Raw genomic sequence first — 25,289 nt, forward strand, 5'->3', positions numbered from 1 at the left:
GGTGAGTTTCAGGTTTCCAATAGGATTTTAACCATTGACTGATAATTGGGGAAAGGATCACAGAAAAAGTAGCCTTGTGAAAGTCATTTCTAAGAAAGCCAATATTGTTGTGCAGTTTGCAATATAGGAGGTTTAATTTAGCTTCTGACTTTAAAAGGATACGTCACATTGTATCACATTTCTATCCGCTATGAAATAAAACAACTTTTCTTTACACCTGATCCATGTATATTCTCACGTAGGTCAAGTTTTTACAACAATGAAGTTGATGTGTTGATGGCTGACTATATACTTTGCATATTTCCAAACACATGTGGCCGTGCAACATCTCATGAAATATACTTGCATTTGGGCAAGCGACCTGTCCTGGAGGCAGCAAGAGGAGAGGAAAACACTAATGCAGTAATTTTTGTACTGGCTTTTTACTGCCTCTGTTACTACGTTTTCAGCTATTTGTTGTGATTGTGTCATGGCCAAGTTAGAAATCACACTTATCCCAAGCACGAACTCCTAAGAGTGTAAGATGGGACATCTGTAGCACATCTCTAGTCTTCTGTTGAATACAGCATCTTAAAATAGTTTTTTTTTTTTTTTTCCGTTCGGTTGTTCTGCAAGGGCTGGATGTGAGAAGAGCCTCTATGCCAGAGTCCTGTGTTCCCGCCCTGACTGCAGAAGCCCTTGCACACTCCATCAGTGTTATTGTGATTCTGTGGCTGCAGGAGGCTTAGCAGCTCTGCTCCCCACTGGCAAATCCTATTCATCCTTCGTCCCCATTCACCACTGCCATCGGAGAATTGATTTCCCTCTTCTCTACTCTAACCTTTCCCAATTCATTTTGGATTGTTCAGTGTGAAACATTTTAATTTCATATCATACAGCTATTCATCTCACAATCCCTTTTCTAACCTGTCACCAGGGTAACAGCATAGCATGCTTTCTTTAGGCAATCAAGTTTTTATTTCACATGCTTAATGTTGCATTAAATGTTTGCATTTTGTTTAACCCCCATTAAATACTTTGAACTCTGGATATGTTTTATGGGGTAATGAAATCCCTGATTTTTGAATTGAAACTAAATCAGCACCATCATTGCATTCATAAGAAAATGTCAAAAGATTAATTTGCATAATATAAATATGATTGTTAAAAATCCAAGTTAGCCGATCTGTGCAAAGTAATTTTCAGTAGGGATGGAGCAGTATTTGTATATTTATGTTTGGCCTGGTTCCAAAAAAAAAAAAAATTGAAAATTGGTTTAGAGAGGTTTGTCAGGGAGAGAAATGCAATATTGAAAGGAGAATGGAACTGGTATAAATGGGAAATAGATTTTTTTGAAGATATTGCTTAATTTTTCGTCTTGCTTCTTTCTGTATTTATGCATAAAAGAACATCATGATGTGGAGTTTAATGAAGAGGAAAGGTTGTTTTAGGAGCTTGACTTGGTGCTGTGCTCATTTCTGTCTGCCATGTGCTCCCCTTCCCTCGACAACAGGTTGCTGCAGGTAGAAATGCATTAAGTCTGAGTTCAAAACAACCTGACTAGGTCTGTGTTTCTCTTACCTGTGCATCTTCACCCCAAGTAGAGATTTCAGTAAAATTGGTTCTAGAGATAAATTCCATGAAATTTGGAAAATACTAAAAAATATTTTTAGTATTTTTTAGTATATTTTTAGTATATATTTTTAGTATATTTAGTATACTAAATACAACTAGAGGGACAATCATGAAAGAGTACTGAGTCACATTGTTTGAAAGTATGGTTGTTTAAAAAGATTCTTACATAGTAGTTGTTCATGTTTATACTTAGATTCTACTTTAGAGTTACTAATGCTTTCTTGGTAATAGATAGGACACACTGAACTAAGATTCCTGTGCTATTGCTTAAAAAAAAAAAAGAACTTTGAAGTGTGTGCATATTTTAGAGATATATTTTAGTGTTTTCTTGCCTTCAGTTTGGCTCTCTGTGGAAATTCTGATTTGCTCTCTTGGGGTTCTGTGGATACAGATAGCACTGGCTTAGCTGACAATCTTCATAAAGGGCTCCTCCTTTAAGTAAATTCTTTTCACGGTGACAGCCTTTTGTCTTCAGAATTGGTTACTAGGTCATTCCAGACATGCAGACAGTGTGCATGTCCTAAGACACACGAGTTTCTGACTGGAGGAGAGTTGTCTTTTCCTTTAGAAACAGTAAAGTCAAGAAAGACAGCTGTACCCACCTGTACAGCTCAGAGCAGAGGCGAGAAGGAATCGAACGTTCAACTTTGCAACATTCTGTCTAAAACCTCCAGTTTTCAGCCATGGGTAACAGGGCCTGAAAAGAAGCATGAAAGTGCAGTCCACTCCAGCGTGAGTAGAAACTGTCCAGCAGGGAGCAATTTTAATGTATTCAGGTGCCCGAAGAAAGGTCACAGCGGTTCAGAGAGCCTGCTGCAGCCAGGCGTGGTGGCACACCTGTAATCCTAGCACTGGGGCAGCAGAGGCAAGGGGATCTCTGTGAGTTCAAGGCCAGCCTTGTTTAGAAAGTGAGTCCAGGACAGCCAAGGCTACACAGAGAAACTCTGTGTCAAAGAAAGGAAGGAAGGAAGGAAGGAGGGAGGGAGGGAGGGAGGAAGGGAGGAAGGAAGGAAGGAAGGAAGGAAGGAAGGAAGGAAGGAAGGAGAAGAAAGGAAAAGAAAGAAAAAGAGAACCTGCTGCTCTTGCCAAGGACCTGGGTTTAGTCCCCAGTAACTCCAGTTTAGGGGATCTAATACCCTATGGCATCCCTGGCACCTGGTATACATGGTACACGTAAACGAACACAGGCACATGTACATATGTGTAACCTTAAAACATGCAAATATATGCCAGGAATTAAAGGGCTCTATAGGAACCCTGATTGACAAGATGAAAAATATACATAAAATTGAAATAATAAAATGGCAAGTAACAATTTTAGAATAATAAATTATAATGCTTAAAATGAAAGCCTACATTATCTGCACCCAAGAGCAGATCTGAGGTGTCAGAGGACTCTTCACACATGAAAACACGTCAGATAAGATTATGCTCGGGGTCAGACGGAAGGAGGAGTGGGGATCCGTCTACCACTGGGATCTCTCACAGCCCCAGAAGCGGGAAAGAAAGGAGACAAGGAGTGTAAAGAAGTTATGGTTAAATTTACCCAACCTTGACAAACAGTGTTATTCTGCAGAATCAGTGTTGATAAAGTCCAAGCATGAGGAGCCTCAGGACCACACAGACACAACTCATACTCAGTTAGAAAACTGAATTTGACAGCAGTCAGAAAAGTGACTTATCACAGGGACTATATCCCCAAAAACATGTTGAGTTCATTCCTCATCAGATACCAGGATAGATGGGGAAAGATTGGAGGCAGGGGGTAGAGGGCAAGTTACCGTTCGAGCACTTGTCTGACATGTAACAGGCCATGGGTGTGATCTCCAGCACAGACGTACACACACACACATACACACTGCCTAGAATGCAGGAAAAGAACCTTCTCCACAGCAGCCTGGCTCTTAAGACTAGCTGTATCAGGTTTTGATTGAGAGACCTGCCTCAGAGAGTATGGTGGAAGCAGCTTGGAGACAGGTTCCTGGCGTATGCTTCTGGTGTCCACAGCCATGCACACATGTGTGCCAGATACATGCAAACACACATACATGTACATGAAAATGAGACAACTAATACATAACCTGTTTGGACTGATACCAACTGCCACAGTTAGAGTATGAAACCTGTTTTAGATTTCCACAGAGACCTTTCTATTCTCCTTGTGTGTCTGAAATTCCAGTTACTCTTTTCCAGACTGTACAGAATAGCATTCCTCTACGTTCTGATCTACCAATTCTTTCTTATGTCACTACCAGCCTGCCTTCAATGTCCCCAGCAAGTTGTCAGGAACCTGTCTCCACCCAAGGATTGCAGCGACCACCCATAGCCTGGCCCACGTCAGACCGACTGCAGTAAATGGTGGTCTGCGGAAGGACCCTCTCCTCTGGCTGGCCCTGTCAGTGTCTCAGAGAGCACTGTGACAGCATACAAAAAAGTCAAATGCTTAGCCTCGAGTTTGTTCTCCTTGGTTCTTTGCTCCTGAGAGGAGAAAATGTTGTCCTCAAAATATTCCTGTACAGAGCTAGGAATGCAGCATAGAGGTGCAGGGCTTGCTTAGCATGGGTGAGGCCCGGGCTGCACTACCTGAAGCCTTGAGGGAAAACTTATACAAAGAACACCCTGAAAGGGAGACAGTTCGATGCCCATCAACAGGAGGAGCTGATTTTAGCAGGTGTTGAAGAGAATGCATTCATGTAAAAGACAGTATCCAGTAAGCACGAGGGAAATGAAGAAGTGTATTGAGCAAAAGTGCATCTCTTACTGCATGCCTCTGGGATGCACTAAAGGGAAGCTTTGGGGTGGACAAGTACAACCTGACTAACTGTGGCAGGGTCAGGATGAAGTGACCAGAAGGCAAGCGGCGACCGAGGACAGTGGCATTCTACTATGTCACCTGCATTCTTTTCTCTGTGGGTGCCATGTGATGTGGTACATATATGCCAGTAACATGGTCTAGCCAGGATAGCTAGCACTGACATCTTAAATATCTTGGTTTCCAGAAGGGTGGTGATGTTGCACACCTTTAATTCTAGCACTTGGGAGGCAGACGCAGAGGCAGATGGATCTCTGTGAGTTAGAGGCCAGCCTGGTCTACAGAGTGAGTGCCAGAACATCAGGGCTACACAAAGAAACTCTTTTTGAGCCCCACCCCCATCTATCATCTATCTGTCTGTCTGTCTGTCTATCATCTATCCATCTATCATCTATTTATCCATCTATCTACCTATCATCTATCATATATGTGTCTATCTAGCATTTATCCATCCTCTATCATCTATCTATCTGTCTGTCTATCTTTATGTGTTGTGCTGGGAACCTTGGAGTCCTTGTCTTCCATTTTTTAAAAGTATATAGTAAATTGTTATAAACTATTCATTACCCCATGATATAAAATGCAGGAAGTGCTCCGCCTCTGTATTGGAACCTGTTATCCAGCCTCTCATGACTCTTCCTGTGTGACTGTATTTGGTACCTTGTTTTTTATTAATTATTATTTTTTACAATTCATTTTACATCCCAATTGTAGCCGCATCCCTCATCTCCTCCAAGTCCCACCCTCCCTCCCTTATTCCCTCTATTCCCTTCCCCTAGGCCACTGAAAGGGGAGTTCCCCTCTGATGCTAGCTTATCAAGACTCATCAGGACTGCTTGGATCCTCTTCCTCTGTGGCCTGGCAAGACCACATCACTAGGGGAAAGTGATTAAAGAGCAGGCAACCAAGTCCATATCGGAGATTGTCCCTGCTCTCCTTACTAGGGAACCCAAATGGAGACTGAGTAGCTCATGGGCTACATCTGAGAGGTGGGGTCTAGGTCCTTTCTATGCATGGTCCTTGGTTGGTGCCTCAGTCTCTGCAGAACCCCCTGGGACCAGATTTTTTGGCTTTGTTCCTCTCCTTGTGTAGCTCTTGTCCTCTCCAGGTCTTTCTATCTCCCCCTTCTCCCAAAAGATTCTCTGTGCTCTGCCCAAAGTTTGGCTGTGAGTCTCAGGATCTGCTTCAGTCCCCTGTTGCGTGCAGCCTTTCAGAGGACCATCTATAGTAGGCTCCCATCTTGTTTCCTGTTTTCCACTGCTTCTGGTGTCTATCCTGTTTGCCCTTCGGAATGAAATTTAAACATCTTCCCTAGGGTCTCCCCTGTTGTTTAGCTTCTTTGGACCTGTGGATTGTAGTATGGTTATCCTGCATTACATGGCTAATATCCGCTTATAGGTGAGTATATACCATGTGTGTCTGTCTGCTTCTGGGTTAGCTCACTCAGGATGATCTCTTCTAGTTCCATCCATTTACCTGAAATTTCATGATTTCCTTGTTTTTAATAGCTGATTAGTATCCTATTATGTAAATGTGCCACATTTTCTGTATCTATTCCTTGGTTGAGGGACATCTAGGTTGTTTCCAGATTCTGGCTATTATAAATAAAGCTGCTATGAACATAGTTGAGCAGATGTCCTTGTTGAATGGTGGGACATCTTTTGGGTGTATGTCCAGGAATGGTATAGCTGGATCTTGAGGTAGCACTATTCCCAATTTTCTGAGAAAGCGCCAGATTGATTTCCAAAATGGTTGTACAAGTTTACCTTCTCACCAGCAATGGAGGAGGGGTCCCCTTTCTCCACATCTTCTCCAGCATGTGTTGTCACTTGAGTTCTTATCTGAGCCATTCTAATAGGGATAAGATGGAATCTCAGGGTCGTTTTGATTTGTGTTTCCCTGATGAGTAAGGATATTGAACATTTCTTTGTTTCTCCGCCATTCGATATTTCTCTGTTGAGAATTTTCTGTTTAGCTCTGTACCCCATTTTTAAATTGGATTACTTCAACAAATGGTGCTGGTCTAATTGGATGTCCACATGTAGAAAAAATGCAAATAGATCCATATCTATCACCCTGAACAAAATTAAATTCCAAGTGGATCAAAGATCTCAACATAAAACCAGGCACACTAAATCTGTTACAAGAAAAGAAGTTTAGTACCTTGCTATCCACCTTCCTTTTCCTCCTGTCCTCCTAACCTTGGAGCCTCCAGCGACCCCTATTCTATGTTCATTCATGAGTCAATTTGTTTTGCTTCTGATGTATGAGCACATTTGGTATTTGTCTTTCAGTGACTCGCTTGTTTCACATAGTGTCCTCTGTTCTATCCCCTTTGCTGCACATGATGGGATTCGTGTATGTACCAGTGACTGATGGCAGTCACTGGATTCTTACTGCTCTGACAGAGTAGCTCACCAGAGTTACCTGAAGAAAAAAGGAGTTGTTGACTCACAGGCTGGGCAAGGTGTGGCGTTAGGGGTGAGAGGTCACAGCATACCCTTAATCAGGCAGCAGAGAAGGAAGCGCTCTTGCTGGGCTCGCTCTCCCTCTTTGTTCAGTGTGGGGCTTCTGGCCATGGGGGCCACCTACATTCAGGGTAGGGCTTCCCTCCTCAGCCGCAGCTCTCTGGCATACCCCTTAGACTCCTCCGGAGCTGTGGTGCCATGGGATTCTGAGTCCCATCAAGTTGAGAGATTAACATTACAGGTATCCGTGTTGTTGTCATAACTGGCCTTCGGTCACCTACCATCCTTCTCTTGCTGAGACAATGGCGGGTGTTCCGACCTCTGTGCAGACCACAGTGGTTGTTGGTGCATGCTGGAACCCTTACTGCATACCACCATGCCAAGCACCACGTGTCTTTCCCCCTCCCATCCACATACAACTTAGATGATCTTCCTGTTGAGAAAACAGGCACCGTGGGTATCCACCCCTTGCGGAGGTCACAGAGTAGTCACAGGCTTGCACGTGATCACATGGGGAGGCCTGCAGTGGTGGCAGCTGGTCTGGGTTGCTTTCCTGACTCATGTGCTCCAAGCCTTCTAGGAGAACCACGCACGGCAAGAGGAGGGCGAAAGTGGGATTTGCATCTATTAATAATGGTACGATTATAAGCGAGGGACATACTCAGCACTATATTCTAGTCCCTTGTTGGGTTACTTACAATGCTGCTGTTGAACTTAGTGGTGCCCGTGATTGCTCAGGACAGTTTGGTGACGGGCTCTGGTACAGCATTATGAGCTGGGGTACACACATTTTAAAGTGCATGTTGGGAGATCTTGGTCGTTCTCCTTGTCTATTTCTGGCATTGAAGGGTTCTCTGAAAGCTACTTTTATCTGTCTTTGCAGTGATGAACTTTAATGCTACTCTGTTGTAAGTTCTCACATAATAAGGCATAGAATTTTGTTTGGTTTGGCAGTAGACTTCTGTTTAAAATTCCTTTAATCTGTCTCTTCATGCTTTTTTTCTATTCATTTTGATAGCTAATGGTTCTGTGAAGAATTTTACATGAATTTATTACACTACCAAAACTCATTCTTTTGACCCTTCCTCTGTCTGAAGTTGCTGAAAGTGGGGTTTTCAGCAAAAGGCAGATTTTTTTTTTTTTTTTGTCTTCCTTGGAATTGTTTTCTTTTCTTCTTCAGTTGAGGAAAGTAAGAAAAAAAAAAATCATGTGCTAGGTCTTAAATTTCATTAAAATTGCTTATACCCTATCTCAGGCATTTTAAGTGGGCCATCTGTCTAAACATCTTTCTCTCTTTCCCCCACTTTTTTCCTGATCATTTCCTCGACTTATTCATGAGCCATGGGAGGGCTCCTTTGTAGTCGGCCTGTATCTATGTCTGTCTACCCCCACTGAATACATCTATGTGCTTGCATAACATAGCTTTTTGCTACTCTGGAAATTTTGTGAATCAGGTTCAGATGAATGGCCCACTTTTAGAGGTCCTTTTTCTTCCTGTGGAGATTTGCATGCAGGGACTGACCTCAGTGGCTGTGAGAATCAGCGGATCATCCTGAGAGTGCAGGCCACCCTCTGGGGAAGCTATGACGAAGCAGTTCTTCAGGATCCTTTGAGCGTTGTCTGCTCTGATGGGCCGTGCCAGCCTCAGAAAGCAGCTCCTCCGTGTTTGTGACAGGAAGCTTCTGAGACGGCCATTGTCCTATCGCGACGTCTGTGAGATGCTGGGCGTTTGTGTTAGTAGCTGTGCATTTCTAGCATCACTGTGTATTCGGATCAGTCTGCTAAGGTTTTGTGTTAGTATTGAAGTTAGTAAAGATCAGTGGTCAGCTCTTCTTTGTAAGACATGGAAAAGTTGGATTTTACTGAGCAGCTTGATTCTGGCTGTCCAGAGGTACCGGAGGCAGGCAGACTTGGGGAGAACTGTGATCGGCTTTGAGTGGCTCTGACCCCTCACTGCTGGGTTTGGTGACTTGCTGTATGTAGTCAGAGTTTCAGATCTGAGTGTGCAGACCACGCTGCACAAAGTGAGCCTTGGTCTGATGGCAGCTTTTCCACGGAGTGTGTTTCACTAGGGGAAGCTGAGTCCTGTGGAGTCTTGCTGGGGTGACTGTGAGTCAGCTCCTACCTTTGAGGAGGTTTGTAATTATTTTACCTACCCTTTTTCTCTCCTGGCTGAGTGACGTCCAGGGCCTGAGGTCTGCTAGGCGAGTGAGTTCTATCAAAAGGTATAATTCTTTTTTTTTTTAAATTTAAAAGATAACTTTAGGTATTTGTTACTATCATGTTCATGCTTTTTGAATTGAAATTGGTATTTCAAAATAACTGCTAATGTTCTCTTAGCAATTCTTCAGAACCAGGGCCCATAGCCCTCCAGGTCTGTGTCTATTTTGGTGCAATTTTGTACATTTCAGTAACTAGCATCAATGCCTGAACCATCTATTTTAGTTACCAAACAAAATCAAACTATTTTTAAACCCATGTAAAGCCATACAAAACCCTAGTACTAACCCTGCTTGGGAACCATGGCTTGTCGGCTTGGCAGCTGGAGGTCTTGCTTCTCAGTGGAACTGCTGTCTTCCATTCTCCTAGCAAAGTACTTTAGGAGAGCTTGCTGGGAAAATGCTGCTCCAGGGGCTCAGCTCAGAGGATGCCTGCCTCCTGTCACCTGGTTGTTTCTGTGGAGCCGTCTTGCAGGCTCAGGGATGTGGGTCCTCAAGTGCATCGCTGAGGGGAGAGGCGCTGAGACAGGAGCCTGTGTGCTTCCAGAAGGTCCCTCCTGGGGCAAGCTACAATGTATATGAACCAGATGTGGATCAAAATAAAGCGGTGGAAAAATAAATAGTGCTGGGGTCCTGAGGAGAGGCTGCTCTGCCTTGCCACCATCTGCAGGAGCATTTTCTGTGGGAAAGAGTCCTGGGCTAGAACAGGACGTTGGGATCAGCATTTCCCACCTCCTCTGCAGGCAAAGGATGGCTGCCTCACTGGAAACAGCCTTTGCTTTCCCTGGCTGTCACTGAACTTTAGAAACTACTATGCATATAGTGCTGGTTAAGTGGAAGGAAGGCAGTGAAATTACACTATCATTGAGGCAGTTTAAAAGGCACAGGAGAGGGAGTCCAACGCTGCTGTAATGGAAGGATTTCAGTCAGGGCCAAAACAAGAGAAGAGGCCTGGACTATCATCATGTCCGCTGTGCACGCCTCACCCATTCTCGGTGTGTGCATCAGTGCAAACACCATCGTTACTTCCATGTTCCAGGAAAGGAAATTTATTCTGTCCATTTGCTCAAGGTCAGAAGTATAGGCAGAACTCATATCACTTCTGTGGGTCAGCAGAGCTCAGCTCAGCGCTTGCTTGGTCCTCTGCCTCCTGCTTGTTTGGGTTAACTAAAGGGAGCTAGTCCAATCAGTCACACAGGCCAATGTAATTAGAAAAAAAGTAAAGTACGAAGAATTGTGGCTTTCCTCTTAAGGACTCAAATGGCAAGCAGTTCAATTAAGAATTAACTTGGTGTGAGTAGAATACCATAAAAATGTCATGATCAACAAGGTTGTAGTTTTACTATCGAAGAAAACATGGGAAAGCCACGTTACACAGTGGCCCTGGGAGAATGGACGTTTCAGCACTTGAGGTTGAGTAAGGAATTGGCCAAGTGAGGAGACAGCCCCAGCGAGGCCTTGGAACCGCCCTCTGCAGCTGCTGCACTTGGGTGGGAAGCGCCTTTACTCGCTGAGGTCTCACGCCTTTGTTCTTTACTACCGTTTACTTGTATCAACTATGAAGAGTAAATTAAATAAGCCCCGAATTATGTCAACTAATTCATTTTTATCCTCTTTGGACACTTAGCACATTTGTCACATTGTTTATTTTACTGGAATTAAAAATATCTTGAATAGTTAGCAGAAAATAATATTGCTTAAGAGAGATTGGTTTATGAAGGGCTGTCTTAGCTACACGATTCACGTTAAAACGCAGAGCATGGGTGACGGGTCTTACAAGAGGCGATGCTAGCGCAGTTACTGCAGGGACGCTGTTGTCTCCTGAGTGTCTGCCTTCTAAAAGTCTCTCCAGTGTATGTCTTGAGGGCTAGTAAAATGAAATGCAAAGTGTGACTTTTAACTCTTTTACTGCACACACTAATGTGAAGGGAAATTATTTATTGATAGAGAATAAAATATAATGAACCCTTTGCTTCCTTTCTGCTTCAGAGTGCCAGTTGTTAAGCCGGAAGTGGCTGAGTGGGAGCTCTCCATAAAGTTACACAGGGAAGACCACACTGTGGTGGCATCGAACAGCGGGTCAACATTTGCCGTGAGTTTTGCTTGTTTGGGGCAGTCCTGAGTTACCTGGGCAGACTGTGAACGCTTTTAGCCTCGCCAGGGTCTCTTCCTCGCCTCCAGCAAGCTTTGTCTTTCTGAGCTGAATTTAAAGGGAACTTCTTTCCTTCTGTGGTAATTACAGGACACATTTCTCAATTTAGCTGCGTTTTAAACTACCTGATTCATTTTTCTTCATATTCACGTGAGAGTCACAGTGACAGAGAAGCCTGTGATTGTCATTGCAGACTCTGACAGCTCTGCTAAGTAGCCAGAAGCCTTGGCTAGCAACACCTCGAGACTCCTGTGGGCTGTTCTTAAGGAAGCCCTCGCCTCTCGATGTCATTCTTTGTGTTATGAAGAATACAAACTCTTTGCGAAGCACCCAAGACAGACTGTAGTGGTTTAAATTCTACTCTCTGGTGAGCACAGGTCCAGGTTTCAGTGTTAAGATGGCAGCGTGGATGATACGCCTAAAATCGTTGACTGCAGTTCACCAGATAGACACTGAAGAGTTGCCGCGTACGGTGGGCTCTGTGCTTCCGGAATCAGTGGAGCTGCTGTGTAGTTAGCTTTACCCTTGTCTCTTCTGTGACTTAGTTGCTTTGAGAAACACAGTATTTATGGGAAACAGATGACTTTTGTCAGAAGACTAGAGCATAATGGAAACCAAAACAATGTAATTTCATTCAAAATCTGATGGATGGAGGGGCCTTGGAGTTTCTTGGTCTCACTGAGAAATGGACAAAAGTTAGGAAATTGTGAGAATCCATTTATTGAAGTATTTGCTGCATACCTACTGTGTGTCAAGTAAGTGATGGGTATTCTTATACGATAGACTCACAAATACTTGAGACATAAGGTAGCTTAGGTTTGTGTTTTGTGGTGAAATGCTAAAGCTTTGCTGACTGAAGGATTCTTGGTCTCACAAGTAAAAGTGCTGACGGAGTGAAGCCGTGATTGCACTACTGTCTTTTAGGATGTGTTCGTGGCTCTTACGGTCCTCCCATCTCTAGGATTCTATTCCCTAAATAGCTTTGTAAGAGATGCTGAATGGAGTGTCGACTTGAGGACCACTTCCTGGGGGAGGGGTGACACACAGAGTGTGACCTGAGCATACCACTCAGTTCTGTGTCCAGGCCCCGGTGAAGCCTGCCTGTGCCCTACGTCCTCATGATCCGACTGTTTAAGCCTCCCCTACTCCATAAAATTCTCTCCTGCTTTATATTATGGCCCAGGGAAACAGTTTGAAATAAGGGCATTAAAATCATCCTGGAAAGCATGTGATGTAAAAACCTGTCCCTCGCGTCTCATTTGGCTGTTGTGGGATGTGTTATTTCCTGGAGCAGAGCTTGGGCCCATGTAGTACACCTTGTAGGGGTGAGGTAGGCCAGGCTCCTGCAGGCTGCCCCATGTGGGGTGAGTTAGACAGACTGGTATGAAGCTTGTGTAGTGTGGCACCTTTTGGTCACTAAGGGGAGAACTATGGTTGTTTCCTTGAGTTTTTTTGCCAAGAACAAAATTAACCTAAAAGTAACAGGACAGGTTTGGATTACTGACTTCAGAAAAAGTATAGACAAAGTCGTGTTTATTTAGTTCACAGTAAATCTCAGGGAATGCATAATTTTAAAGTTTACATTTGGGGGCATTTTATATATATATATATATTATATATATACTTAATATATATATATACTTAATATATATATATTATATATATTATATATATTATATATAATATATATATATATTATATATTATATATATATTATATATATATATATATATTAAGTATATATATAATTTTAAATAGTTAGCAATTTAGTTTTTGTTTCTAATAACAACTTCTTTTAAATTTTAACTTTTTACAATATATTCATTTTATATCCTGATTTAGCCCCCTCCCTCATCTCCTCCCAGTTCCACCCTCCCTCCTTCTTCCCCTCTATCCCTTTCCCCTAGTCCACTAAAAGGAGTTCTCCTCCCTGCCATCTGACCTTAGCCTATCAAGTCTCATCAGGACTGCCTGCATCCCCTTCCTCTGTGGGCTGTCAGGGTCTTTTCATTAGGGGAAAGTGATCAAAGAGCAGGCAGCTGAGTTCATGACAGAGGTGGGCCCTGCTCTCCTTTCTCGGGACCCACAGGGAGACTGAGCTGCCTATTGGCTACATCTGAACATGGGTCTAGGTCCTCTCCATGCATGGTCCTTGGTTGATGCATCAGTCTCTGCAGGACCCACTGGGCCCAGATATTTTGGTTTTGTTGGTCTTCTTGTGGAGCTCCTGTCCCCTCCAGATCCTTCTATCTCCTACCCCTTCTTCCATAAGATTCCCTGCACTCTGCCCAAAGTTTGGCTGTGAGTCTCAGCATCTGCCTTGATCATGGGGGGGAGGGGTGGCATTTTAAACTCTGAAGATTTCAAATGGAGAGAGTACAATATGTATAGATTTCCTACTAAAAAGGAAAAAAGAAAGAAAGAAACAATTGTAGGTGCAGTTGAATCCTCTTCTTCCACCTTCTGTTCTGCTCCTGCTCCCCAGGGGTTGGCAGCTGTCTGGAAGTGTCACATATCCTCGTATGTACTCAGTATGTGCCCACACTACAACACTGAAAAGGAGGAACAGGGAAGTGCAAACATATACACACGCACACACAAACACACACACACCATATATACATACACATACACATTGAAAAAATTGGCAGTTGCTTCGGTATCGTGGTACAGCTAGTCACGTTTCATGCATGGTCATTCAGCAAAGTTGCTTGAGGAAATTCAGACCCAAGACCAACCAATGGAAGAGAAGGAAGAGGAAGAGGAGGAAAAGGACAAGGAGGTCAAGACTTTTTCTTTTAGGAAGAAATTGCCTTATAAATTGTCATTATCCTTGGCCATCGATGGGCTGTGGAACAAAAGTCATCTTACATCTGATAGACGTCCAAACTGAGTATTTGGAGGAGAGGAGAATAAAGGAGATTGTGAAGAAGCACTCTCAGTTTATTGGCTACTTCATTACTTTCTTGTGAAGAAGGACTGTGATAAGGAAGTCATGATGAGGCCGAAGAAAAAGGCAATAAGGAGGAACAGAGAAAAAGAAGAAAAGGAGCCTGATGATAAGCCTTATGTTGGTTCTGATGAAGAAGAAAAGGATGGTGATGAGAAAAAGAGGAAGATAAGGAAAAGTACATTGATCAAGAAGAACTCAACAACAGCAACAACAAAAGCCTATTTGGACCAGAAATCATGCTGACATTACTAATGAAGAATATGGAAAGTTCTTCAAAGCTTAACTGATGACTGGGAAAAACATTTGGCAGTAAAGCAGATTTGGAATTCTGGGCCCTTTTTTTTTGTCCCAAGACCTGCTCCTTTTGATCTGTTTGAAAACAGAAGGAAAAAGAACAGCATCAAGTTGTACATACACAGAGTTTTCATCCTGGATAACTGTGAGGAGTTAATCCCTAGTATCTGAAATTCATTACAGGAGTGGTAGATTCTGAGGATCTCCCTCTAAATATTTCCCATGAAATGTTGTAGCAAAGCAAAATTCTGAAAGTTATCAGAAAGAATTTGGTCAAGAAATGCTTAGAACTATTTACTGAACTGGCAGAAGATAAAGAAAACTAGAAAAAAGTTTTATGAGACGTTCTCAAAAATATGAAGCTTGGGATTCATGAAGACTCTCCAAATCGGAAGAAGCTTGCCGAGCTGTTGAGATACTGCCTGTCTGCTTTAGGTGATGAGGTGGTTTCTCTCAAGGACTGCTGCACCAGAACGAAGGAAAACCAGAAGCACAGCTATTTTATCACAGGTGAGACCGAGGAGCAGTTTGCTAACTTGGCGTTGGTGGGACATCTCTGCAAGCATGGCTGACAAGTAGCCTGTCTGACTGATACCATTGAGGAGTACTGTGTGCAGCAGTTGAAGGAGTGTGAGGGCAAGACCTCAGCGTCAGTTACCAAAGAAGGACTGCATCTTCCAGAAGATGAGGAGAAAAGGAAACAGGAAGAGAAAGACAAATTTTGCAAACCTGCAGACTTATGAAGCTGTTTTGGAGAAGCAGGTTGAAAAGGTGGCTATGTCAGACTGCTTGGTGATGCCCCATGCTGTGTTGTCACAAGCACGTATGGGTGGGCAGCGGCCAGGGAGGGAATCATGAGAGCTCAGGCCTAGGGACAACTGAACAGTGGGCTTCATGGCAGCAAAGAAACACATAGAGATAAACCCTCATCACTCCATGACTGAAACCTTAAGGCAGAAGGCAGAGGCTGACAAGAATGCCAAGTCTGTGAAGGACCAGGCCATCTTGCTCTATGAAACTGCACTCCTGTCTTCGGGCTTCAGTCTGGAAGGTCCCCAGACACATGCTAACAGGATCTACAAGATGATCAAGCTGGGTCTAGGCATTGATGAGGGTGATCCTACTGTGGGTGATAGCAGTGCTGCTGTAACTGGAGGGAGCATGGAAGAAGTAGAGCAAGCTTCACCAGAAGAGCTGTGAGTTTTACACTTACCCTCATTCCTTATTACAGAATATTTTCTAGGACTTTTGTTTATTTTTGTTAACATTTAAAACATCTATGCATGAAAACTAAGGGAAGATAAAAACTACTTTCTACTTGTGATGCTGTGATACTATAGGTTTGATCCCACAGGTTGGTAGAATGTTTAAGTCATAATGTAGCCTACTGTCAACCTTGTGGTCTGAAGTGTTTGGCTGTGAGCTGATTCCTTAGTAGACCAAATAGTTGTCACTTAAGTGTTCTGAGATACACATGTTTAGAAAGGACAAAAATTAACATGGCTTAAGTTTCATTTTATACTTTTTTTCATGCCCTGTTCTTTCAATTCTGCGTGTACTAGTCTTAGAAGTAAGAACACAAGTTTAAAAAAAACCTGACAGAGGAACTCCCCTTGTGGCTTGTTTTCCAAAGTGCCGAGAGCAAACGCTAAGCTTCTTCCCTAGGTCTTATGACTCAGCAAGGCTTGTGAATGGAAGTAATGCCCAACCACATTCTGCTTTAAAAGGCAAATACAGAGGAGATAAATAAAAAAAGAAGAGAAGAAAAAGCAAAAAGTGGGGCCGAGACATGAATAGATAACTTCTTAAATAAAACAAAATGTCAGGTGGCCAGGGCATACCGAAAAATGCCGAGTCACACCATGAAAGACATGGCAAGTTGAATGAAGAGTCCAGTGAGGCCTATCCTCCCAGCCAAGGGAGGTGCCGGCAGGGAGACAGAAGAAAAGTGTCAGGCCTGGAGAGGAAGAGAACCCGAGTGTGCCAGCCACTGAGGGAAAGAATGCGGGGCTCTAAACACAGAAAAGCCACACCATCTGATCAACAGGGCAGTTGAAAGCAAACCCTGAAAACGTATTCGCACATGCATGTCCATAGCAGCACTATTCACAGAGCGGAAAAGAAGCTGTGGAAGAGTCCGCCGGTGGCTGAGTGGACAGGGAAGACATGGGACCTGTCCATGAGTGGGAGTTACCCCGTCCTGAAAAGAAAGGCCGTTCTGCTGCATGCCAGAAGGTGGAGAGACCTTGGGGACTCTGCCAAGTGAAGTGAGTCACCCCGAAAGGACATGTTGGGGACCCACAACACGGCGTCCCTACAGCAGTCAGATGTTCGAGAGACAAAGCTGAGTCGGGGGTCCCAGGCCCTGGAGAAAAGGAAATACCCAGGCCTGTGGTTGTGGTGCCAGTTCTTGGGAGCAGAGGGGGAAGGTTACAACTCCAAGGCCATCTTCGGCTACATGGGATCTTGTCTCAAAAAAAAAAAGTTAAATTAACTAAATGAAGTAAAAAAGAGAGTGAGGTACAGTGGGGAGGGCAGGGTGAGCAGTCACTGTTGAAAGGACACAAATTTCAATTGTGTGGAATGAAAGTATTTTAGAGATAGGAAGCTTACGTGTGTTTGATACACTGATCTGTACTCTAATTGTAGCACTGTGTGCTATGTGTGTGATAACACAATTAAAAACTATGCTCAGCAACTCACATTGGTGTGTGTAGTTAAGAATGCTGGTTCTCAGGTAAAAGTCTGGGATAAGCAAAAGAATTGACTAGGAGTGTGAACCCCATGAACACACATGGTGGGAACACTAGCTGGACTTTATAACACTGAACTCCCAAGGGAGAAAAATCAGTTGAGTTTATTTATAAGAACTTTCTGGATTTCTGAGTTTCCCTCCACTTCTCTCCTGTGCAGTATAATATAAAACTAGGTAGAACAGTACAAGAAACACAAAGATTAGTGTGTTTTCATTGCTTTATTTTTTATTTTTTTATTTTTTATTTATTTATTACAATTTATTCACTTTTTATCCCAGCTGTAGCCCCTCCCTCAAGCCCTCCCCATCCCACCCTTCCTTCTTCTTCTCCTCCAATTTGCCTCCCCAAGTCCACTGATGTGTTCATAACTTTAAAGATGAAGAACTAAATTTATGTTGACGACCATTCACTTTGAAGAAAAAGGTCTGATTGGTCTTGATGTGTAAACTGCCTTTAGGCATGTGGCCTTCAGTGGCACATGAGCAGTACCCATGCACGTTAGGTGTTTGCCGGATACTAGCTGCTCAAAACTGAGACTTAGGGAGAGAAACTTTCCTTCCAGGGCCAGTGGCAGCCACCTTTGTAAAGACTCTTCATGCTACGGCATAAGAATATCCAGGGTTGGAGAGCTGCTTCAATGGGTTCTAGCCCTACTAGTCTGAGGACCTGAGTTTTATCCCCCGAACCCACATAAGAAGCCAGACACCATGATGCAAACCCATTATCTCACTACTCCTGCAGCTAGAGAAGAGGCAGAGACAGGAGAATTGCCCAGAAGCCCAAGAGCCAGCAGAGTGGAGCACAGAAGTAAGAGAGACTGCCTGAGTAAGATGCAAGAGAGAACACTGCTCAGTGTTGCCCTCTGATCTCTGCAAGAAGCACCCTGCTACCCTCCCTCCCTCCCCCAGCTGCTCCCCCCACCCCCTGCTATCAGTCTGCCAGCATTCCAAAGAATATTCAGAATCCCTGCTCCCCCATGGTATATATACTAATGTAATCTTTGGTCTAATGAATAAAAAATCTAAATTCTCAAAGCAATACTTCATTTTAATACTGTCATTCATACTTTGCTAAAATTTCTTTGCCTTTCCCATTGCCTTCCTCACTTTTCCTGGTTCTCTTCCACCCCCAAAAGCCCTCTTGTGCTTTTAAATTCCGTAGTTCACTTTCCTAAGTTAATCTCAGCTTTCTTTATTAGAAGGACAAAATATTTTCGATGAGCATAAACCTGTTTTATTTAAATTAAAATTGGAGTCCTTCCATTCTCCCAGTTTCACGTTTTGTATCTAACACAGTTCAATTTGTATTAGAGTTTAAAAGGCTGGGCTTGGCGGCAGCTCACTGGCAAAGCCCTTCCTGGTGTGCCTGAGACCCTGAGTTCTTAAGCCATCAGCAGAGACCTGCTCTGGAGTGGCCGTGTGAGGCGCTCCCTGACCCTGTCTTCAGCAGAGCGGCCATCATTATGACAAGGATGACGATGTCTTTCTGTGGATGCCGTGTGGTTCTGTGTAGAACCCTGTGAGGAACCAACTACAAAACTATCATGTAGAAGTGAGTTCTGCATGGGTGCAAAATCAAAGCTGTTAACAATCTCTTCAGTTGCAGTGGCAGCCCCACAGTGAAAACAGTTCCATTAACAAGAATTTAAAAAAAAAAAAGTGCTAGTGAGGAGAAAATACAGTGAAAGAAGTACGAAACATACATGATGAAATGTAAAAGTCACTGAAAAAGGATGAAGAAAAAAGCACAGCCTTCTGGTTTATGAACTGGTTAGAAAGAGGGCACATATGGCTTCTTCATACTCTAGACTTCCTGTAATTCCTGAATCAAGCTGTGTTTTAGTCAGACCCTAAAATTCATATGAAAGCTTAAAGATATAGGATTCTCAAAACTGTCTTGAAAACAAACGTGAGGATGGCTAAGTCACATTTTAACCTTTGCTGCACTGAACTGTAGCCTCACAACAAGATAGACGAGTTGATTACTGGGGTAGAAACGGGCCTCTGAACTCGTTAGTCCTGGGTGCCTAGCTTGGGCATGGTTCCTGAGTGTGTGGTGGTCCCCTCTAGGAGGTGATGATGTGTGTTCTAGGTACTGGACCCAGGGCTCTGTACCTAATAAGCACAGCTCTGCCACTGAGCGGCATCCCTGCTCTCAAGTGATGTCTTGCAGAAGTGCTGAAATAGCTCAGTGGAGAAACAGGTAGTTCTTTCAGCAAATGGTGGGATAGCCACGTAAAACGAGTGCCGTTGGACTCCTTCCTCACATTGAGACATGCAGAATTTAACCAAAATGAATTCACCCCTAAATGCAAAAGCTAAACCTTCTGACTTTATATGTTACTATATTTTCATAGCATAAGCAACGCAAGAAAAATGAAAGAAATATTTATCAAAATTAAAATGTTCATGTTAAAAGACCCAACAAGAAAATGAAGACAAGCCCACAGAATGGTAAAAACCATTTACAAACTGAATAAAGAAAGTATGTTAAAAATGTATAAAGAAAGAAAACCAAAAACAAACAAATGAAACAAAATAAAAAAGAAATTATATAAGGGCTATACATCATAGGAAAAAAGACAAGAAATTGAGGTTTAAAATGAATGAAGACTCCGAGACGATAGCCCTGACTGCGGCATCGGAAAGGCAGGCCTGTAGCACAGTGCTTCCAGGAAGAACACATCAAAACCGTGAATGCAGAAACTTGCTGCTGTGTAGGTGGCTGTCAGGAGCTTGAAGTGGAGAATCAGAGTCCTCGTGAATTGTTGGCGGGCCTGAGTCATGGGGCCTTGGAAGTCTGCAGATGGTTAAATGTCTGGATTATACAGAACCATGGCCGGGTTCTGTCATGAGGAGTTAGGCTTTCTATTCACTTAAATACTTGTGTCCTTATTACTATGCTGGACGTATTTAAATTTGAAATCATACCAAAAATTTCAAAAAATAGTTATGGACCAGATGCCAGCACCACAGCGGTAAAGGTGTATGCATTCATTTAGGCTTTCTGCAAAATAATTTGATGCCATTCATAAAAGACTCTTAAGAGATTCATACCCTTTGGAGTGCTAATTCTTGTCTTAAAACTGTATCCTAAGAAAGTGATGAGATAATGAATAAATTGTGAAAAAAAATAAAAATTAAAAAAGTGATGAGAAATTACAAGTATCAGCTTAATATTTTATGTAATAAAAGATTGAATCAAGAGCATTTGTCCTTAGACCCCATGGAAAGATTCTGCATTTACAAAGGTAAAGGGAAGGCAGACTTGGAAGCAACTAAAATACAGCAAAACCGTCCTAGAGATAGTCACAACCATTTAATGAGACAGGAACTGTCCTAGTTAGGGTTACTATTGCTGTGATGAAACACCATGACCAAAGCAACTTGGGGGGAACGGTTGATTTTGGTCACACTCCCATGTTTGTACATCATCATTGAAGGAAGCCAAGACAGGTGCACAAACAGGGCAGGAACTCCACTGTGAGAGCTGATGCAGAGGCCATGCAGGGTGCTGCTTACTGGCTGGCCTCTCACGGCTTGTTCAGCTGCTTCCTTACAGAAGCCAGGACACCAGCCCCGGGCTGGCACCACCCACAGCAGTCACAGCAGGGAATGCCCTCCAGGCTTGCTGGCAGCCTGATGTTCTGGAGGCATTTTCTCAGTTGAGGCTCCCTCCTCTCTGATGACTCTCATTTGTGTCAAGTTGACGTAGAACTGGCCAACACAGTGCAGTGGGAGCTCGCCGGAATCTCTGGTGTCCCTCTTGAGCTGTCAGGAACCAGGGATAACGAGCCCGAACCAACCACCTTCTGTGATCAGGCAATGCGTCCAGTGGTAGGACTGGGACCCCATCCAGCCACAAAACCTTCAACTTAACAATTTGTCCTTTCTGCAAGAAGTGAGCAACCAGTAACTGGTTCAACTTGAGTTATGAGAAGGGCCCCATGCCTGAAACTGCCTACATGGCCAGGAGAACAAAAATTGAAAGTTGGATGGTCAGGGAAATAAAAGAAAGATTCCTGAGGATATTCTGCTATATTCATAGCTTGGTGCCTAGTCCAAACTTCACCAGAGAGGCTTGCTCTGGCACCTGATGGAAGCAGAGACCCACAACCAAACATTAGGCAGAGTTCAGGGAACCCCACAGAAGGAGGGAGGAAGGATTGTAGGAACCAGAGGGGCCATGGACCCCAGAGAACACAGCCCAGAGAGTCAACTAAACAGTGCTCATGGAGGCTTGCAGAGTCGGAAGTGACAGTCATGGACCTGCGTGGGTCTGCGCTAGGTCCTCTGCTTGTTATGGTCGTTAGCTTGGTGTGCTTGTGGGATTCCTAAGGCGGGAATCCGCAGTGTCTCCGACTCTTTGCCTGCTCTTGGGACCCTTTTGCTCTTACTGCTGGCCTTGTCCAGCCTTGCTATGCGGGTTTGTGCCTCCTCGTGTCGCATCATGTTCTTCTGTGTTTGGTTCATGTCCCTGGGAGTCCAGCTCTTTTCTGAAGGCAATCAGAGGAGCAGTAGATCTGGGGAAGTGGGAGGTGGTGGGAACTAGGGTCATTTAACCTCTGCCACCACACACAGCTTTCAATGTTTTCCTGTGTGTGTGTGTGGGGGGGGGGGGGTATTGTGGGTGTGGCTGTGTGCCTGCAACAGCATTTGTAGCCACACCCATGCGATGGAGCACAGCTGTGGGTTCACTTCTTTTACCGTCTGGGTCCCTGTGACTGCACTGAGGGCATCAGGCTTAGTGCTGTGCGCTCTCGTCATCCGAGCCATCTCACAGCCCTCTAAAATTCTTCTTTTAAAAGTATTTATAAACCTTAGCACTTCCTATAAGTATTAACATGATGGTGATGATTTTTAGCAGTGATTTTTTTGTATACAGGTAATTGTATTTTTCAGAGCTTAAGGTTTGAGAATAGCATTCATGTCTAAAGAATTTAAACTAATTTTTTTCGTAATAATGTTCATTTTGGCTGATTCAAAATGATTGTATATTTGGATGCTTATGGTGGAGGGAGGGAAATGTTGTAGAGTATTCATATCATTTAAATTACCACCCTGTGTTTTTCTTCACAAAGAAAAGATACAGTTATGAACATAAGGGTAAAAAATAATAATTACCTCTGGTGCATAATAAATAATTAAATACTCCTTGTTTGACATTTTCTTACTCTGATATAACCAACCTTTCTCCCTTTGTTCTCCCACCAAATCCTTCCAGACTTCTGAACTAGGAAACACACCACCAGTTTATTTTGACATTTAAAGAACACTTTGGAAGTTTGGTTTTAAAGTAGAGCCATGTGAACAATTTTGTAAAATGCCACTTTTAAAATCAAACAGTAATTGGATGAACTTAAAATACCCTTTTAGAATGATTTTTAAATGTTTATTTAGTTTTGTTTTATGTGTGGTGTTTAGCTTGCATGTGTCTGTGTCTTACACCTGGTACTGGAGTCACACCTGGCACCGGATGGCTGTGCGCTACCGTGTGGTGCTGAGAATTGAACTTGGGTCTTCTTGTTGCCAGTACTCTGAACCACACACCTGCCACTCAAGCACTCTTTGCTTAAAAAAACCATGTTAACATTAGTTAAAGAATCTAGTATGTCTTTAATGTGTCCCCATGTGTCCCCATGCCGAGGGATGTGGCTGTGGTGGTTTTGGGGCTGTCACTCACAGGGATCGTTGTTTTGAGGCAGTGTAGCCTACTGTAGCACTGAACTCATAGCAATCCTCCTGTTTCAGCTTCTTCTGTCTTATAGTTACAGCTGTGCCTCACCACATCCGGCATCAGTTGCTGCTCTGAACATTTTACTTTCAAACACCTTTCTTGGGAAAATGAGCCACATCTACTGTTCTCCTGCTTTACTCTCAGGGAATTGTTAGGACAGGCTCTTTCTCTGGGGCACGACAAAGACATTAGCCAATAAGACTGTTACATTTATGACAACGTTAGCCTTTTCATTTAAAAATTATCTGTGACTCAAATTCTTATTTGCCAAATTGAAAACAACATTTTTTAGCAGCATTTGAAAATGAATGTTGTATGCTCCGGTAGAAGCTTGTGAAGTGGTTTGATCAGGCCCAGGGATAGAAAATCAAGATCGGGTTTTTAAAATTAGCCAACATACTTAAACTTCTGTTTTCCTTTTATCATGAATTAAATGTTACAACCAGGTGAACTACTTACCAGGCATTTTTTTTTTCATGTAGCTATCCCCTCCATGAGTTAAAAACAGATCCTAAACAGTTTATAATATGGTATTGAAGAAATCTCATTTTTTTAAATAATTTATTTAATTTTATTTTATGTGCATTAGTGTGAAGGTGTCAGATCCTTTGGAATTGAGGTTACAGACATGGTAAGCTGCCATGTGGCTGCTGGGAATTGAACCCTGGTCCTTTGGAAGAGCAGACAATGCTCTTAACCACTGAGCTATCTCTCCAGCCTCGAAATCTTATTTTCTGACAATGAATTTTTACAAATTGCATTATGTAACCTGAAATTCATTCAACAAAGTTAAATTTTATGAAAAGTTATTTTATCAGTTGAAAAATATTAGTAGGAAAATAAATCAATTGTTTTTTGGTTTTTTTTTTTTTCTTTTTCAAGATGTTTATCAGGAGCCCCTGGCTGTGGCCTGTTTTTATTTTGTTCTTTTTTTCTAAATCGTTATCAAATTTGTTCTTGACTGGTCCATGCATACATATTATGCATTTCAATTACTGTCACTCTTCACTCTGTCATGCGTTCCTCCTTTTCACCCTTATTGCCCATCCCTGCCTCCCCGTAAGTTGTTTTTCCATAGTCATGTTTTACTAACATATATTGTGTTAGCATATATTGTGATATCATTATGACATTTCAAACAAAATGAATGTCATACAAGTAAAATCTGTTGGGCTGTCCTATGTGAGGCTAGTCAGAGAGCCAGCACATAGGAAGGACCTGTCGATCCTATGAAGATGTCCAGAGGTGATTCATAGTGGGGTGAGTGTGACTGGCTCCTGCACATCTGAAAACAAGCACCAGCCCCATCAGGCGAGCTCAGGACGAGACGATGGACAGGAGCCATTTTCATATACATTTTGGCAAAAGTAGAAATGTTCACAGCTCCCTGATTTCATATGGTTAAAGAAGAACAAGAGAGCTATAGGAGTGCTGATATAGACCCTCAGGAAACAGTTTGACAGGGAAACACACTGATAATCCCAGCACTCAGGAGTCGGAGAAGCAACATTTGTTCAAGCTCAGGCTACACAGCAAGATTTTGTCTTAAAATCAACCAACTAACACACTTAAACCGAAACTGTCACCTGTGTCATATTCCAGTGTAGAAAGGATAAGAGAGCATCCATAGCAGTATTATTTGTGACTGCAGAGGAGTCAAACAGCTCAAAAGGCAAGCATGTTGACAGATACCTGGCATTGGAACCCTGAAATCCTGTGCAGCTGTTGAAAATGAGTGTGAATCCATTCGGTGTGCTGCTTCTTCAAGTATAAAAGCAAAGTATATTCCTTGGTACAAAGAAAGAGTGCGTGAACACAGGTGTGGTGGTGCCTGCCTTTCATTTCAGTAGTTGGGGAGTGGGGCAGGCACAAGTCTGTGAGTTCCAGGCCAGCCTGGGCTACACAGTGAGATGCTGTCCTGAGGGGGAAAGGTTGTGTCTGCTTATTATGTGGCTAGAATGTCTTTGGGAGGAGCCCCAAGAAAGCGTAAGTGTAGGTTGTTGGGCTGCCTAGCACAACTGACGCCTCGGCCATCCCTGGAAGCGCTCAGAAAAGCTCCTGGCTGTTCGGAGAGCCGCCGGGCATGGCCATCGGGCTGCAAAGTGTCATTTCTGAACCCTTCAGCTGGACCTCTGACCTTGAAAGTAGATTCTAGGGATCACAGAGTCGGTTGTTTTAAGGACTCATCTAAATCACCCAGGGAAAGAGTGAAAACATGTTTGGATACTCGCTGTGAGTCCTCCTTTTCCTTCTTAGCTGTAGAAACCATCTTAAGAGATGTTTGC

General features: G+C 43.2%; 1 protein-coding gene and 1 pseudogene across 1 annotated transcript in view; both read left to right on the forward strand.

Moving 5' to 3' along the window:
* Nucleotides 1-25,289, forward strand: part of Pcca (propionyl-CoA carboxylase subunit alpha) — a 191,914-nt gene that overhangs the window by 137,524 nt on the left and 29,101 nt on the right. The window contains exon 19 of the mRNA XM_055609596.1: nucleotides 11,103-11,205. Within this exon, the coding sequence (XP_055465571.1) occupies nucleotides 11,103-11,205 (103 nt within the window). The remainder of the gene's footprint in view (nucleotides 1-11,102; nucleotides 11,206-25,289) is intronic.
* Nucleotides 14,109-15,712, forward strand: LOC129678881 (heat shock protein HSP 90-alpha-like; annotated as a pseudogene).

This window comes from Psammomys obesus, unplaced genomic scaffold (assembly GCF_907164565.1).
Source record: "Psammomys obesus unplaced genomic scaffold, mPsaObe1.curated_primary_1811, whole genome shotgun sequence".
Taxonomy (NCBI): domain Eukaryota; kingdom Metazoa; phylum Chordata; class Mammalia; order Rodentia; family Muridae; genus Psammomys; species Psammomys obesus.